The sequence below is a fragment of the Cololabis saira genome, chromosome 9 (assembly GCF_033807715.1).
Source record: "Cololabis saira isolate AMF1-May2022 chromosome 9, fColSai1.1, whole genome shotgun sequence".
Classification (NCBI taxonomy): Eukaryota; Metazoa; Chordata; class Actinopteri; order Beloniformes; family Belonidae; genus Cololabis; species Cololabis saira.
In genome coordinates this window covers 13,607,265-13,619,996 of record NC_084595.1, presented here as the reverse complement: position 1 = coordinate 13,619,996, position 12,732 = coordinate 13,607,265, and the positions used below count along the sequence as shown (strand labels likewise).

General features: G+C 38.8%; 2 protein-coding genes across 3 annotated transcripts in view; both read right to left on the bottom strand.

Annotated features, from left to right (window-relative positions):
• Positions 1-904: 904 nt before the first annotated feature.
• Positions 905-9,107, bottom strand: pmpca (peptidase, mitochondrial processing subunit alpha). Its single transcript, XM_061730517.1, has 13 exons — positions 9,039-9,107; positions 5,775-5,977; positions 5,541-5,620; positions 5,377-5,459; positions 5,166-5,260; positions 4,995-5,095; positions 3,665-3,937; positions 3,488-3,580; positions 3,291-3,409; positions 3,103-3,193; positions 2,136-2,198; positions 1,907-2,051; positions 905-1,825 (listed from the first exon to the last, which is right to left on the bottom strand). Exons 1-13 carry the CDS (start codon positions 9,083-9,085, stop codon positions 1,656-1,658), a joined length of 1,563 nt encoding a protein of 520 aa, XP_061586501.1. The 5' UTR covers positions 9,086-9,107; the 3' UTR covers positions 905-1,655.
• Positions 9,108-12,108: 3,001 nt separating this feature from the next.
• LOC133450950 (uncharacterized) overlaps positions 12,109-12,732 on the bottom strand; it is a 10,290-nt gene continuing 9,666 nt past the window's right edge. For both annotated transcript variants that reach the window (XM_061729851.1, XM_061729852.1), the window contains exon 3: positions 12,109-12,732. This exon is cut by the window's right edge. In XM_061729851.1, coding sequence (XP_061585835.1) covers positions 12,729-12,732 — 4 coding nt within the window. In that variant the 3' untranslated portion in view covers positions 12,109-12,728.

Below are 12,732 nucleotides of genomic sequence, written 5' to 3'. Positions count from 1 at the left end.
GAGGTGCCGCAAACATTTAAGTGTCTGAAGTGACTTGAATTTTTGGAGGGATTAGGTCAAACGCACCGTTAACACTCCCTCCATCAGGGAGATTAAACGTATTTAATATTATTTAACTCTTTTTAAAAGGAACTCATCCTATAAAACTGTAATGTTTTGTTTAGAAATGCCTGTTACAGTAACCTTATTAGGCCAAGTGATCCTCTGCAGCAGACTAACTTTGCCTTACCTCTCATCTGACCATGAAACCCATAAGGACTTCAGAACTCATGTACTGTTTGTAGCTCATGTATGAAACTCCCGCTGCAAGCATGAGAAGCGCTCAACTCATTTAAAAAAAGAAAAATAGAAGTGCCTGTGGGTCTTGGCTTTCGTGTCAACGGGACTTTTTGTCTTAACCTGCGACTTTGTGTCATCTAAGCTGTAACCTGTAATAAATGTTTAAACACCCGCCTTGTTGGCTGAACTCTGTCCATTAGTGAGAAGCAGGATCTCTAAGATGATGTTTGTATTCACATACTTCCATTTATTCACCAGACAGATATTAAGAGTTTACAGTATGGACTTGAGTCAGAAGGTTTTCTAACATTGAGACAATAAACCTGAGAGAGTATTTGGGAGCAGGAGAAAGAAAAGTCTTTTAGTGTCGACGGAGAGCCGAGGTTACTTCACTTAATGAGTTAAGTTGTTGCGTTCAAGGACCATTGAAAATGTCAATATCAAAGGCTTTTGACCTGATTCAGATACACGTCTCCCGCAGGGAACAAAAAGGTGAAATGTTTGTCAAATACTGTGATTTTAGCAGCTAGTCCCACTAAAATAAAAAGATAATTGTACAACGACAGAACCCAGGTAGGCAGACAGTCAGATGCGTGTTGGCTCTCAGGAATCACTGTAGACAAACTCAATTAAAATAAAATATATTTTTCACATTTAAACATATGACAGAAGGATTACATCTTCCAGCTATAGTTTTAATAAATTTAAAAGCAAAAGTTTGCATTTTAATCCGGTTGTGGAGCAGGCAATCCCTCGACTACGTGCAGCATCCCAGACGGTTGCTAGGTGATGCCGAGAGATGACGAGACCCACCAACCCCACCTCCAGGTTCTCAGGCAGACCGTAATCACTGGAGCCCAAAAGAGGAGGAAAACCTTTCTATCATTCATCAGGTAACTTTCGATGTGCATCACTATAAGGATCCGACGGTTCTCTCGCATAAATACGGTAAAAAGATCTTTTTAAAGTCTTTTTCCACTCAGTAGAAATGTTTTTTAGGGTGTTGACAGTATTATTATTATTACTATTATTACTAACCCACATCTTCCTCCAGTCTATGATCAATATTATTCATCAATACACGTAACAGCCCGTCTAACATTTGGGATTTTAAAGGCGAAATGACTGTAACTATTGTGTGTTTGGGGAAAAAACGTCCCTTGGAAACCAAACTTTTGGCAACGTGAGGCTCCTGCAGACGATAAGTACGGATCCTCCCGCTGAACGCAGACTAAGATCGCTGTGGAGGCAAATGTTTCTCATCGCGTCCGGGTGTTGGAGCCCTCCCAGACCGAAGTGGTCTGCGTGTCGGGAGGGAACTAGTGTCATCTCCAGGTCCAGTTCATGTACAGGAACCAGCCAGGGAGCAGCCGGGTCTATCGGAACAGGCGGTAGCTGCGCGGCAGACGGCCGTCTTTGCTCGACAGCGCCGCCTGGATGTGTTCGTACGAGGGGAGCTCCGCCAGGTCGCCGAGAGCCGCCACCGCCGGTTTACCGCGCAGCATCTTGGTGGTCACTCTCTTGATGTCGCCGGCCGTCACGTTGCCTGGAAATCATTGGAATGTTGATTATTCCACCAATGAAGAGGAAACGGTGAAGACAAGTGTGAATCTGTCCGATGACTCACTTATTAGGTCGCAAAGCTCGTGCGGTAGTTTCCTCTTCCCCGTGGACAGAACCTGGCGGCCGACATCTTCGAAGATAACGGGCCGGGACTCCAGGTTCATCATCAGCATGGATTTGAGCTGAGTTTTGGCTCTCTCCAGCTCCATCTGGCAACGACACGGGGGAATACAGGCTGTGGTTTCCAGTTACAGGGTTAGGGGGGATGAAGGTAAACGCACGGGGACCAGTACCTCTCCTGCGCTGCCGGACATCTGAATGAACTCTCTGGTTATTATTTCCACCATTTCCCGCAACTGGAAATCAATTATGAAAGGGATGGGGGATTGGGGGGGGGGAAACGTCATTATTGTGATTAAAACAATTGTTTTTTTTGCTACCTGTACTCATGACACAGTTGTAAAGTTTTTATAGTACCAAACATTTCTTTTTTTTTTTTTTTTTTAAAGACATGGATAATTTAAGGGAAGATCCCCTGCTAACATTAACATCTGCACCAGGAAGATAAACAAATAAATCAGGTCTTATAGGGATTTCATCAGAGTAAATATGAATTATTCCCCAGACCGTAAGATACTTCCAGGCTTATTTTCCATAAATAAATAAATAAGTAAATAAATAAATAAATATGTTGTTCTCTTAACAAAACCAGGTACCTTGATTGTCAGTAATTTTTGCCACATGTTCTACATTTACTACAGGAAGTGTTTTGAAATCATCAGAAACTGTCCAATTCTTTTTTTTTTTTTTAATGTATTAACATACAGTGCAAACAACGACAAAAGACGACATCAGTTTGTGTGTGCGTGTAAATAAGATGATGAAAGTAGATACATAAATTGAGAATATTAATTCGAGAGTAAATAAGTTAAACAAATAAATAATTATCATATAGAGTGGTGTAGCACAATATAATATAAATATAGCATAATATAGTAATATCCTAATATAATATAATTTTTATAAAATATAACACATAACCAAATGATATCACCATACTATAATATATAACAATATAATAATACTATAGTTTAACATCCCATGAGATTTCATAACTTAATATAATAATACACTATGAAACAATATATCATGAAAATGCCAGGAATGAATATTACAGTTAGAATTGGTAATTTATGTATTGCAATGAGGGGTGAGGTCAGACCGAAACTGTCCAATTCCATCACAGACGGCTTCACCAACCTGTCTGGGGTCGGCGCTGGCGTGGATACACAGCAGCCCGCTGTCCTCGTAGCTGTGGTGGTAGGAGGTGGCGTTGTACATCCAGTGATGCCTACAGCGGATAGATAAACGGATCAGTATCAACTGGATTCTCTGTGTTGGTGAAGTCCGGGACGGAGCCAGAGGCTCGGAGCCGTCGCGAGGCTCACCTGTTGAGCACGTTCAGGTACAGGCGGGTAAACATGCCTTTCCCGGGTCCTCCTGCCGAGAAGGAACCGCCGCCCCCCATCATCATGTTGAGCACTGCAAACGGGATGAAGTCGTCCTCCTGCAAAAAGGAACCTCGGTTTTACCCAGCATGCATCAGGCAGCCGACAGGACTCTCAGTGAAACTGCAAACACCAACCAGGAAGGAGCAGCTCTCCAGGCCGATCATGATGTGGGTGAGCTCTGGGATGGGGGCGGGGCCGAGGCTCACGTCCGACATGTCCTTCTCCATCTGACCCGGGAAAAAAAGACGCTTGTTACTCTATTTGGGCACCGGAAAGCAACATTTGGGTCCAAACCGCAGACTGGTGCTCACCTTGACGATGCCGCCGGTGTACTGAGCCACGGAGAGGTCCACGTTGGCCGGTGTGCTCGGTGCACTCGCCCCCCACACCGGCTTCACCCCCAGCAGGTACTTCCTGGCACACTCCACCAGCTGATCGTGCTCGATTCCCACCCCGGCCAACACCATGCGCTCAGGACAGTAGTAGTTACGCAGGTAACTGTGGAGCACGCTCTTGTCAATTTTGTCCACGTTCTCTACGGGACAATAGCGCGGAAGTCCGACCGTGTTTCCTCGATATGCAGCCTGGAAGCAATCAGCAGCAATAAGATGATCAATAGAAGTCCAGCAGCACATGAAAACAGTGTTGTGACTATCATTTGTATAATAAAATTGTAAAAACAAACAATTCCAGGTAAAACAGGGTTGAAACTTGTTTAATTTACGACAAAATTGTATCAAATTACCAAAGCAAAAATTACAAATTAAAAGTAAAACTCAGAGCTTGGTGCCTGACAGAATTTTTTAATTTATCTTTATTTACATGCCTTTTACTGTCGTTATACATTGTATAATGACATTGTAGATTATCAAATTTATTATATATTAAAAGCAAATTGCTGCAAGATAAAAAGGGTGTAAATGGCCACATAATTCAAGACTTATTTTGAAATCGCACGTCCAAAACAGATCTCGGCCTAACGGCAACTTTGTTGACGTGAACAACACTTGGTGTCTCATTTATAAACTGTACACTATATTATACAGTAAGTAAACCTGACACTTTCTCACTGTTTTTCTTACATTTTATTTGTATACATTTGTTTTAAATCATATATTAAACGTATGTTTATACGTTCCTGTTCAGTCTGTCGTGAACTAATGCTACCCGCAAGGATCTAATGGACTGCTAGTTTGCACTCTTGGAAAGTGGAGTGAGGTATGAAATTCACTGGTGACATTTCAGTTATTCAGTTATTATGTAAGGCGAAGGTTTATTGTAATATTCACAATGTTTATTGTGAATTTAATGTGAATATTTGCTTTATTGTAGCCTATTGCTTTTACGTGGACATATTTTTCCTTCATCTTTAAGCTTGTAATTGATATCTTGTATAAAACTATGCACCTTTGTTTATTTGTATCATACTTTTAGTTTGACGGTGCTGGAAGAGCGGCAACAAACGTGATGGCACCCGTTTGAGACTTCTCTTCTGTCGGTTCCGAGGGCTGCTACACAGTTGAATGTGTAAATGTCTCTCCAAGCCAATCAGAAGAACTTTGCCGCAAGAATCAATATCCCACGGTTGAACTGGATCAATAAAACCCCCCGAGGACATCAGAACCACGAGGTGTCACTCACAGCGTGGATCATCTCGGTGAGTAAGGGCTCGGGGTCCGGCCTCATGTTCAGATCCTCCAGCTCAAAGCGCACGGCCATCCGGGTCATCTCCACCTCCTCATCTACACCAAGCAGACTCAGTTCATGTTGCTATGGAGACAGCCGGAGACTCCTGATGAGAGGCGGACTTACCCAGCAGGCGAGGCTGGTGCACGGCGTCCGCCAGAAGACTGACCACAGTGTCCAGACCTTTCACCTCTGCAGACACCGCGTACATGGTGGTGTCTCTGCACGGAGACACAAGCAGCACAAACAGAGACCATCACCACCGCTCTCACTCAAGGAAACATAAGATTGTAACACATTTTATGTTCATAAAGCCTAGAAGGAAAGTGTCGAATACCTCGACGTCTGGCAGTCACATATGCCGCCATGTTTCTCCAGCGTTAGAAGGATTTCATCTTTACTCCCGTATTGAGCTGTGGACTAAAGATAAAAAAATAATGTTGCTGCTTCACGTAACATCATTCACTGTTCATTTTGTCACGTTTTTGCTTGTTTACTTACAGAAAAGGCTAGTTTCTCTAAGAAGTGTGCTATTCCACTCGGGTACTTTGCTTCATGTCTAGACCCAGAATTTATTAAAACTGAGAAAAGAAAAAACATTTCATCACGTTGTGGGGAGGGATGGATGGAGGGAGGGAGGGATGGATGGATGTATGGATGGATGGATGGATGGATGGATGGATGGATGGATGGATGGATGGATGGATGGATGTGAAAATCGAAGCCTCAACTTACCTCCAACTGTGCAGAACTGACCAAACTTGTTTTGGGAGGCGACTTTGAGGCCATTTTCTAAGGTGGTAATCTTTGTTTCATATTTTTCCTGCCCGTCCACGGAGGCAAACGCCGGCTTTGGGATGCCAGGCAGTGGTGTGGAGAGGGAGATGTTTGGGTATCCGGCACCACTGCTGTACTTTCGATAAGCTGTAATGCCATATCTTTGGGGGGGGACAGTATTTAAAGTTTTAGCTGTGAGAAAACATATACTGAAAATGTATGACATTTATGACAACTGCTGTGTGAGAAATTACATTTCATTGTTTCTGGAGGGCAGAAAAATATAGTTATGCATTTCATAATAAAACAACTTTTTGAAAACCTGTTGTTCTTTTTCTCTTTGTTCTTTTAGTTGTTACAGTAGAAAAAGTGCCAAGAAAAAGTTACATTGATAAGACATCAGTGTGAAGATACAATACAATTTTCACCTGTTTCAAGTAAATTTATCTTCTTATTACAAGCAAAAAAATCTTGTTCCACTGGCAGATTTTTCTACTTAATTCAAGTGAAAATCTACTTGAAACAGGTGAAAATTGTTGTTTCCAGTGATGAGTCTTGTTTTAAGTGTAATGAGATTTTTTTTACTAAAATGAGACATTTTAACTAGAAATAAGACAAATATTCTTGTTAAGATTTTGAGTTTTTGCAGTGATCCATTTACTTACCCTGTGAAGGACAGAGGCATATTAATAAGTTCAGAAAACTGTTTTTTATTGTTGTGTTTTGATGTATTTGATGTAAGCCCAGTGGATATTTAAAGCTTACAGAAGGCTGCATTTAACTGCTGCCATGTCATTCCTGCAGTATTTCTGCAGGTGTTTTGGTCAGTGCTATTAATTCTAATATATTATATTATTTGTAATCAGCACAAATTATCTGTCCCCATATGATAAAATCCACCATCCCCCCTGACTTTTTTTCACAACTCGAGTACTGGGTATCAGCGATACCGATTCAATACAAATACATTGTGCAAATACACCTAATGTGCCTGTTACATCTAAAATTGGTGTATTTTAGATAGCTTAAGAATACAAGACATCAGAGTCACTTATTTAGCTATTTTCTTTTAAATCAGAAGTACCGGTATACTGAGGTAGCGGCTCATTCACAATACAGCCGAGCTGTTACAACAACAGAAGAACCAGAGTGTTTGAAAAAGCTGTTTCCATCACTTAAAAAGATCTTAAGTAAAATAATAAAACCATTAAAATAAATGAGAATAATACAAAAAAATAAGGTAATCACTATAAAAATGAAAATGAAAATGAAAAAAAGTAGTTCCTGCCAGCAGCGTGTCAGACAGACTCTGAATAGTTTTGTTACTTTCCACTGTATCCCTGTTAATGCATTACTGCAAATGATTGAAGTATCAAAAGTATCGATATTTTCATTTGAGAATTGATTTTAGAGCAAACAGATCTGGTATCGGAAGTATCGATATTTCAGTATCGATCCGCACATCACTACAGTCCACGGGTCAGTTTTGTAGGATGGTTGTATTTGTAGAAGATAACCAGCTAATGGTAATATAATAGTTGGAAAACGAGTGTGTAGATTACACCACTGTAACCTATCACACACGGCAGCAGTTAAGAGTTAAATGCCCCATTCAAACATATTTAAACAATAAAAATGTGATTTCAGGAGTTTATTCCTGGAGGTTTAATGGACAAAAAATTTAAAATGAAGTAGTCGACATAATATTTTAATTACTACACAAATTCTGCTTATGTAGTACCATGAATTTGAGCGGCACAAATTACAAATTATATTTTAATTTACACTCAAACCCTCACACAAGTATGTTCCTGGTAACATAAGTTACCAACAGATATCCAGCTAACATGCAGGTAAATTGGAACATTTCCTGAAGCAAAAAACTGAATTAAATCCCCGAAACTGTAAAATAACATCAACCTGGTGTGTCTCAGAGATATCAATCACTGTGCAATAATAATAATAATAATACTAATAAACACAATCATATGCTCTAACAATGCACCTTTCAATAACCATGACCTATTGAAAGGTAGGTCTCATAGGCTCATACTGCTGCACCTTTAACTTAAAAAAAAAGTATATATGTTAATAACCACTCAGCTTCCAGAATATTTTTAAGTTTTCCTCAGACATCCATTCATATCAGACACGACACTCAAAGGACTTTCACCTTCCTTTATGACGGACTTCACATAATCAACGCACTTTAAAATACAGAGAACCATCCCTATGGAACAATTTACCTACAACACTAAAATCAATATCTTCACTGGCTTTGTTCAAAAAACACTTGAAAAAAAATCATTCTTTGGTTAAGATCAGAAACACTTCTGGAGTTGTTAAATTGTACTTTTTTCATGCAATTAACCTACATCTTCTTCATTTTTCCTATCTTTCAATAATTCAATTTTGTTTTTCTTTTTCATGCTAAATTGTCTTTTTCTGTTTTATATTATGTATTTCTATATTGTGTTTTTGTTTTGAAGTCAGCTGCTACTGCTGCTGTTAAAGGGGAGGCATTTTCATAAGCCTTTTTGCTTCTACCTCTCCTGCACAATTCTTCATTTGACCATTGTTTTTACTGTTCTGTTTTGTGCAAATAAACTAAACTAAACTTAATAAGAGCTGACATTTGTCAATTCACTGTACAGGACTGTCTCAGAAAATTTGAATATTGTGATAAAGTTCTTTATTTTCTGTAATGCAATTAAAAAAACAAAAATGTCATACATTCTGGATTCATTACAAATCAACTGAAATATTGCAAGCCTTTTATTATTTTAATATTGCTGATTATGGCTTACACTTTAAGATTAAGATTCCCAGAATATTCTTATTTTTTGAGATAGGATATTTGAGTTTTCTTAAACTGTAAGCCATGATCAGCAATATTAAAATAATAAAAGGCTTGCAATATTTCAGTTGATTTGTAATGAATCCAGAATGTATGACATTTTTGTTTTTGTAATTGCATTACAGAAAATCACAATATTCAAATTTTCTGAGACAGTCCTGTACAGTGAGTCTTGTTTGACCTGACTTGGCCAATAAACCTCATTGTGATGTTAGCAGTTAGCAGCCGGCTAATCTTCGGTAATGAGGCTGCAGACTGCGCATGCGCCACGAGAGAGACACTGGAGACCGTTTGTCTGCGCTGGTGTCTATATGTGTCTCTATATAATCTCTCGATTTGAGGATGTTAACTTGTAAATGTTTTACCTTTGGAAGCGACTCCAGGTCCTGCAGCGCGACATGTGAGCCGCCATCGTGCACGTCCGTGACCGGAAATCCTCTTCCGGGTCAGAAACGCCCCCTTCAGACCAAGATTATAAAACCAGAATTAATACTTTATTACAGACTCAAAAGGTTCTATATAAAATACATGAAAATACATAAAAAATACAGGTCACACATTAAAATACATGCAAACATCTGTTCCAATGTTTCCATGTAGTAGTCCCTCCCAATTTCTGAAAAACATTAATTGCCCCCCCAATAAAAATACCCTAAATTATTCAAAATTGAACAAATGTATTTTCAGACTTAAAGGTTGAATATGTAGAATATTTATTAAAAATATATTTCTAAAAAAATAATACATCCACGGTGCGTTTTGACGTGTACAAAATGAAAGTATTGCTACTCCATACATTTTTTTTTTAGTCTGAATTATTATTTTAAAATTTTTTTGACGGGCTCGACAATGACTTTTTGTCAACGTTCTGCGCTCTTAGCAATGGGTCCTTTTTTTTTTTTTTTTAGAACTGTTTACCACCATAACGGTGTTAAAACATGATCAGTTAGTTTAAACAACTTGTTTAGGGCTCCATATTTCATCCATATATCAGTTGATCGTGCATAAAGTAGTCCCATAGGATAAAAGGAAGATGGTGAGAAGAATTTGAGATGAGTAGACACTACATGCCCAAAACCCTTAAAATTATGAATTACGAATATAACAGTTAAGTAAGCAGTGACACACACTGTTGGCTGTTTAGGACGAATAAACAAGAAAGGTAAGCACAATAAATGATTCCCTGTGCAGTATTTTTTGGCGAGCCTTTACCAATTTATGGCATGGTATGAGTTGCATATTGGCAAAAAATTAAAAATTAAAATCACGTTGGTGTCCCCCCCAATCCTGACATCGGATCTGCACCCCTGGTACTATATGGTCGATGAGGGTGGGGATTTAGAATTAAAAGGGATGTCTTCTCACTACACAGACACATAGATATATAGTCTTTTTCATATGGTCCTTTTCTTCTGTATCATAAGATAATTTGCACCTTCATTTTCAATTTACCCGCTTTTCTATATCACTATTCCGTCTCATAACAACAGATAGTTGTGGGACATCAATTCTAGTACTGCTGCAAGGAGAGCAGCCAGCCAGTTTGCATGGAAATCACCAGAACATGCCGGTGAAGCAGAGGTCAAGAGGTCTTATATTCCTCAGGGTTCACACACAGAGACACTACTCAGCCTATCAAAGTCCACGAGTCCCACAACCACACCCTTCCACTAATATTTATTCCTTATATAAAAGAAAAAAAAACAAAATAGAACAAAACATAAACAAAACTTGTCAAAAAATGTGAATAAAAAATATTTTATCCAGACTTAAACCAGACTTTACCTTAAATCTCCTACTTTACTCGTCCAATAATTATTTTCACTGTATGCCGAACTTTAAAAAACAGACATACTAGGATTTAACAATCTAGGTCAGTTAACCTCCTCTTCACTCACATAGATTTATATTTATTTATAGATGTGACTCTTAGGCAACAGGTCCCTTCTTACCTTATGTGAGGAGCCCTGTGAGTGCAGAGGGGTTGGGGAAGCTGAGGCCGTGTCCAAGGACTTCTAAAGTTTTTCTTATTGGAGATATAAAGTAAACTTACACATGGACCTTTTCTGTTTGGCCAACAACCTCCCAGCAAAACACATGAATGTGCATCATAGTTTTCTACTGACAGAAATGCAAATATTTAGATAAATGATTACAATATAATTGTACGGTGACGGTACAGGATACTGTGGTATTTCGCACTGACAGTATTTTATTTTAAAGGTTTTTTTTTACACAAGGGCCATGAAATGACCAACAAAACAGACAAGTATCAATATTAAATTATCAATCTAATGTACATGCTTTATGATGGGAGGAGCCGTGGTTTAGACTTAGCTTTCCCTTCGTTGGAGCCTTCATTCGTCCCAATCACTCGGCTTGCTTCAGCTTCTTTGTCCCAAACATGGTGGATTGGCCTTGTAGTAACCACTCTTGGTTGTCTCCCCTTCGTTGTTGTTTTTCTTGACATAAGGGAACCATTTCAAGTGATTAAGAGCTGACCTACGTACGCCTGTGTGATACCTCCGTTTGATACCGATTTTGCCTGCGTAAGAGCGTGAGCAAGGTCAAACATCCAGAAATCAAGTTTAGCCCTTTTTAATCTATGTTTTAGTTAGCTGTGCCTCCTGCAAAGGCTAAAGTACATTCCCAACATAGTTCTGGGTGTTCTGATCAACTCTGGGGACAGTGACGGTTCCTGTTATGAAAGGTGGAGCAGAATTATGCAGTCAGTGTTGTAAGTTTTTTTTATAAAAAATTCCTTAAGTGTTAAACATTCTAACTTTTCTCTCCTTTTTGTTTTTGGAAAATCACATGAAAAGATGTTATATCTCTAAATTTGTTGTTTTTATTTCTTTATATTATATTATATTCTTTCTATCAGCAGGGTTTGTTGTAGATGAGGGATATTCTGGTGTTAATCAGAATCATTTTTATAGATCCCCGAGGGAAAACAAAAGGTCAGTTACCTGCATTTCTGCAGACATTAGAACGATAGTGACATAGGGACATGCGCCTTCTGACCGAACATTCAGGATTGGTTGGTTCATGTTCAGAGAATTTAGTTTGCAAGAGATGTTTCTCTTTGTCCATGCAGTCTCATGTTACCCTTAATAATAATAATAATAATAATAATAATAATAATGATAATAACAATAATAATAATAATAATACATTTTATTTATTTAACGCACCTATACAGGGCCCTCAACATCAATTAAAAGAGCAGAAAAGGACAACAATATAAATGCAATAAAATCATAAATCAGCAGTAGCCTAGAGGGGGATAAGTTACATGCATGACCCCCCACTTGCATGTGAATGGCGCATACTCATGTAATTCCCCGCTCTACCACCAGAGGGCAGCGACAGAACACAGAATAAAGGAATCACATTTCCTAAAACTTAATATTCACAAATTAAACTTTTTCTGAGACGGAAACAGTCAGTCCCACTGTTGTTGTTGTTGTTGTTGTCATTATTGTTGTTGTATTTTTTCATTTGTTTCTATAACTTTGTGCCTGAGAGGCTAAAGAAACTTTTTGATTCTACTTCCTGTCTCAAACTCCATATTATGATCAGGCTACTGGTCATCTGACTTCTGACGTTAAATGAAACTGAAAACCATCAATGCTGATGGAAAACAGAAGCCATAAATCCTGTTTGGAACAGTTTTATCCGCCCATTTTTTCTCTAATTCAACTTCATGTTTTGATAAATCCTGTTAAACTTCTAACTTAGATTCAGCAGATTAGAGTTCTCCTGATTTCTTTTTGATTCTGTGTGAGGTCTCTCACAGAATGTTGGAAAAATCTCCAGAAAATCAATACCAGTAGAGGCCAAATCAGGACCAGGAACGGGATCAGACTCAGAGGCCGAATCAGGATCATGAAACACAGGAAATGTTAATCAGTTCAATAATAATCGTCATTACAAACTTTTACACAAACAATAATATTCCAGTGATACAGAAGCTGTAATCGTCAGGATGAAACAGTAAAAAACCGAGACATCGGGGATCGGAGGATGGCGCTTCTCTCTCTTCGTCTGTCGGTTCAT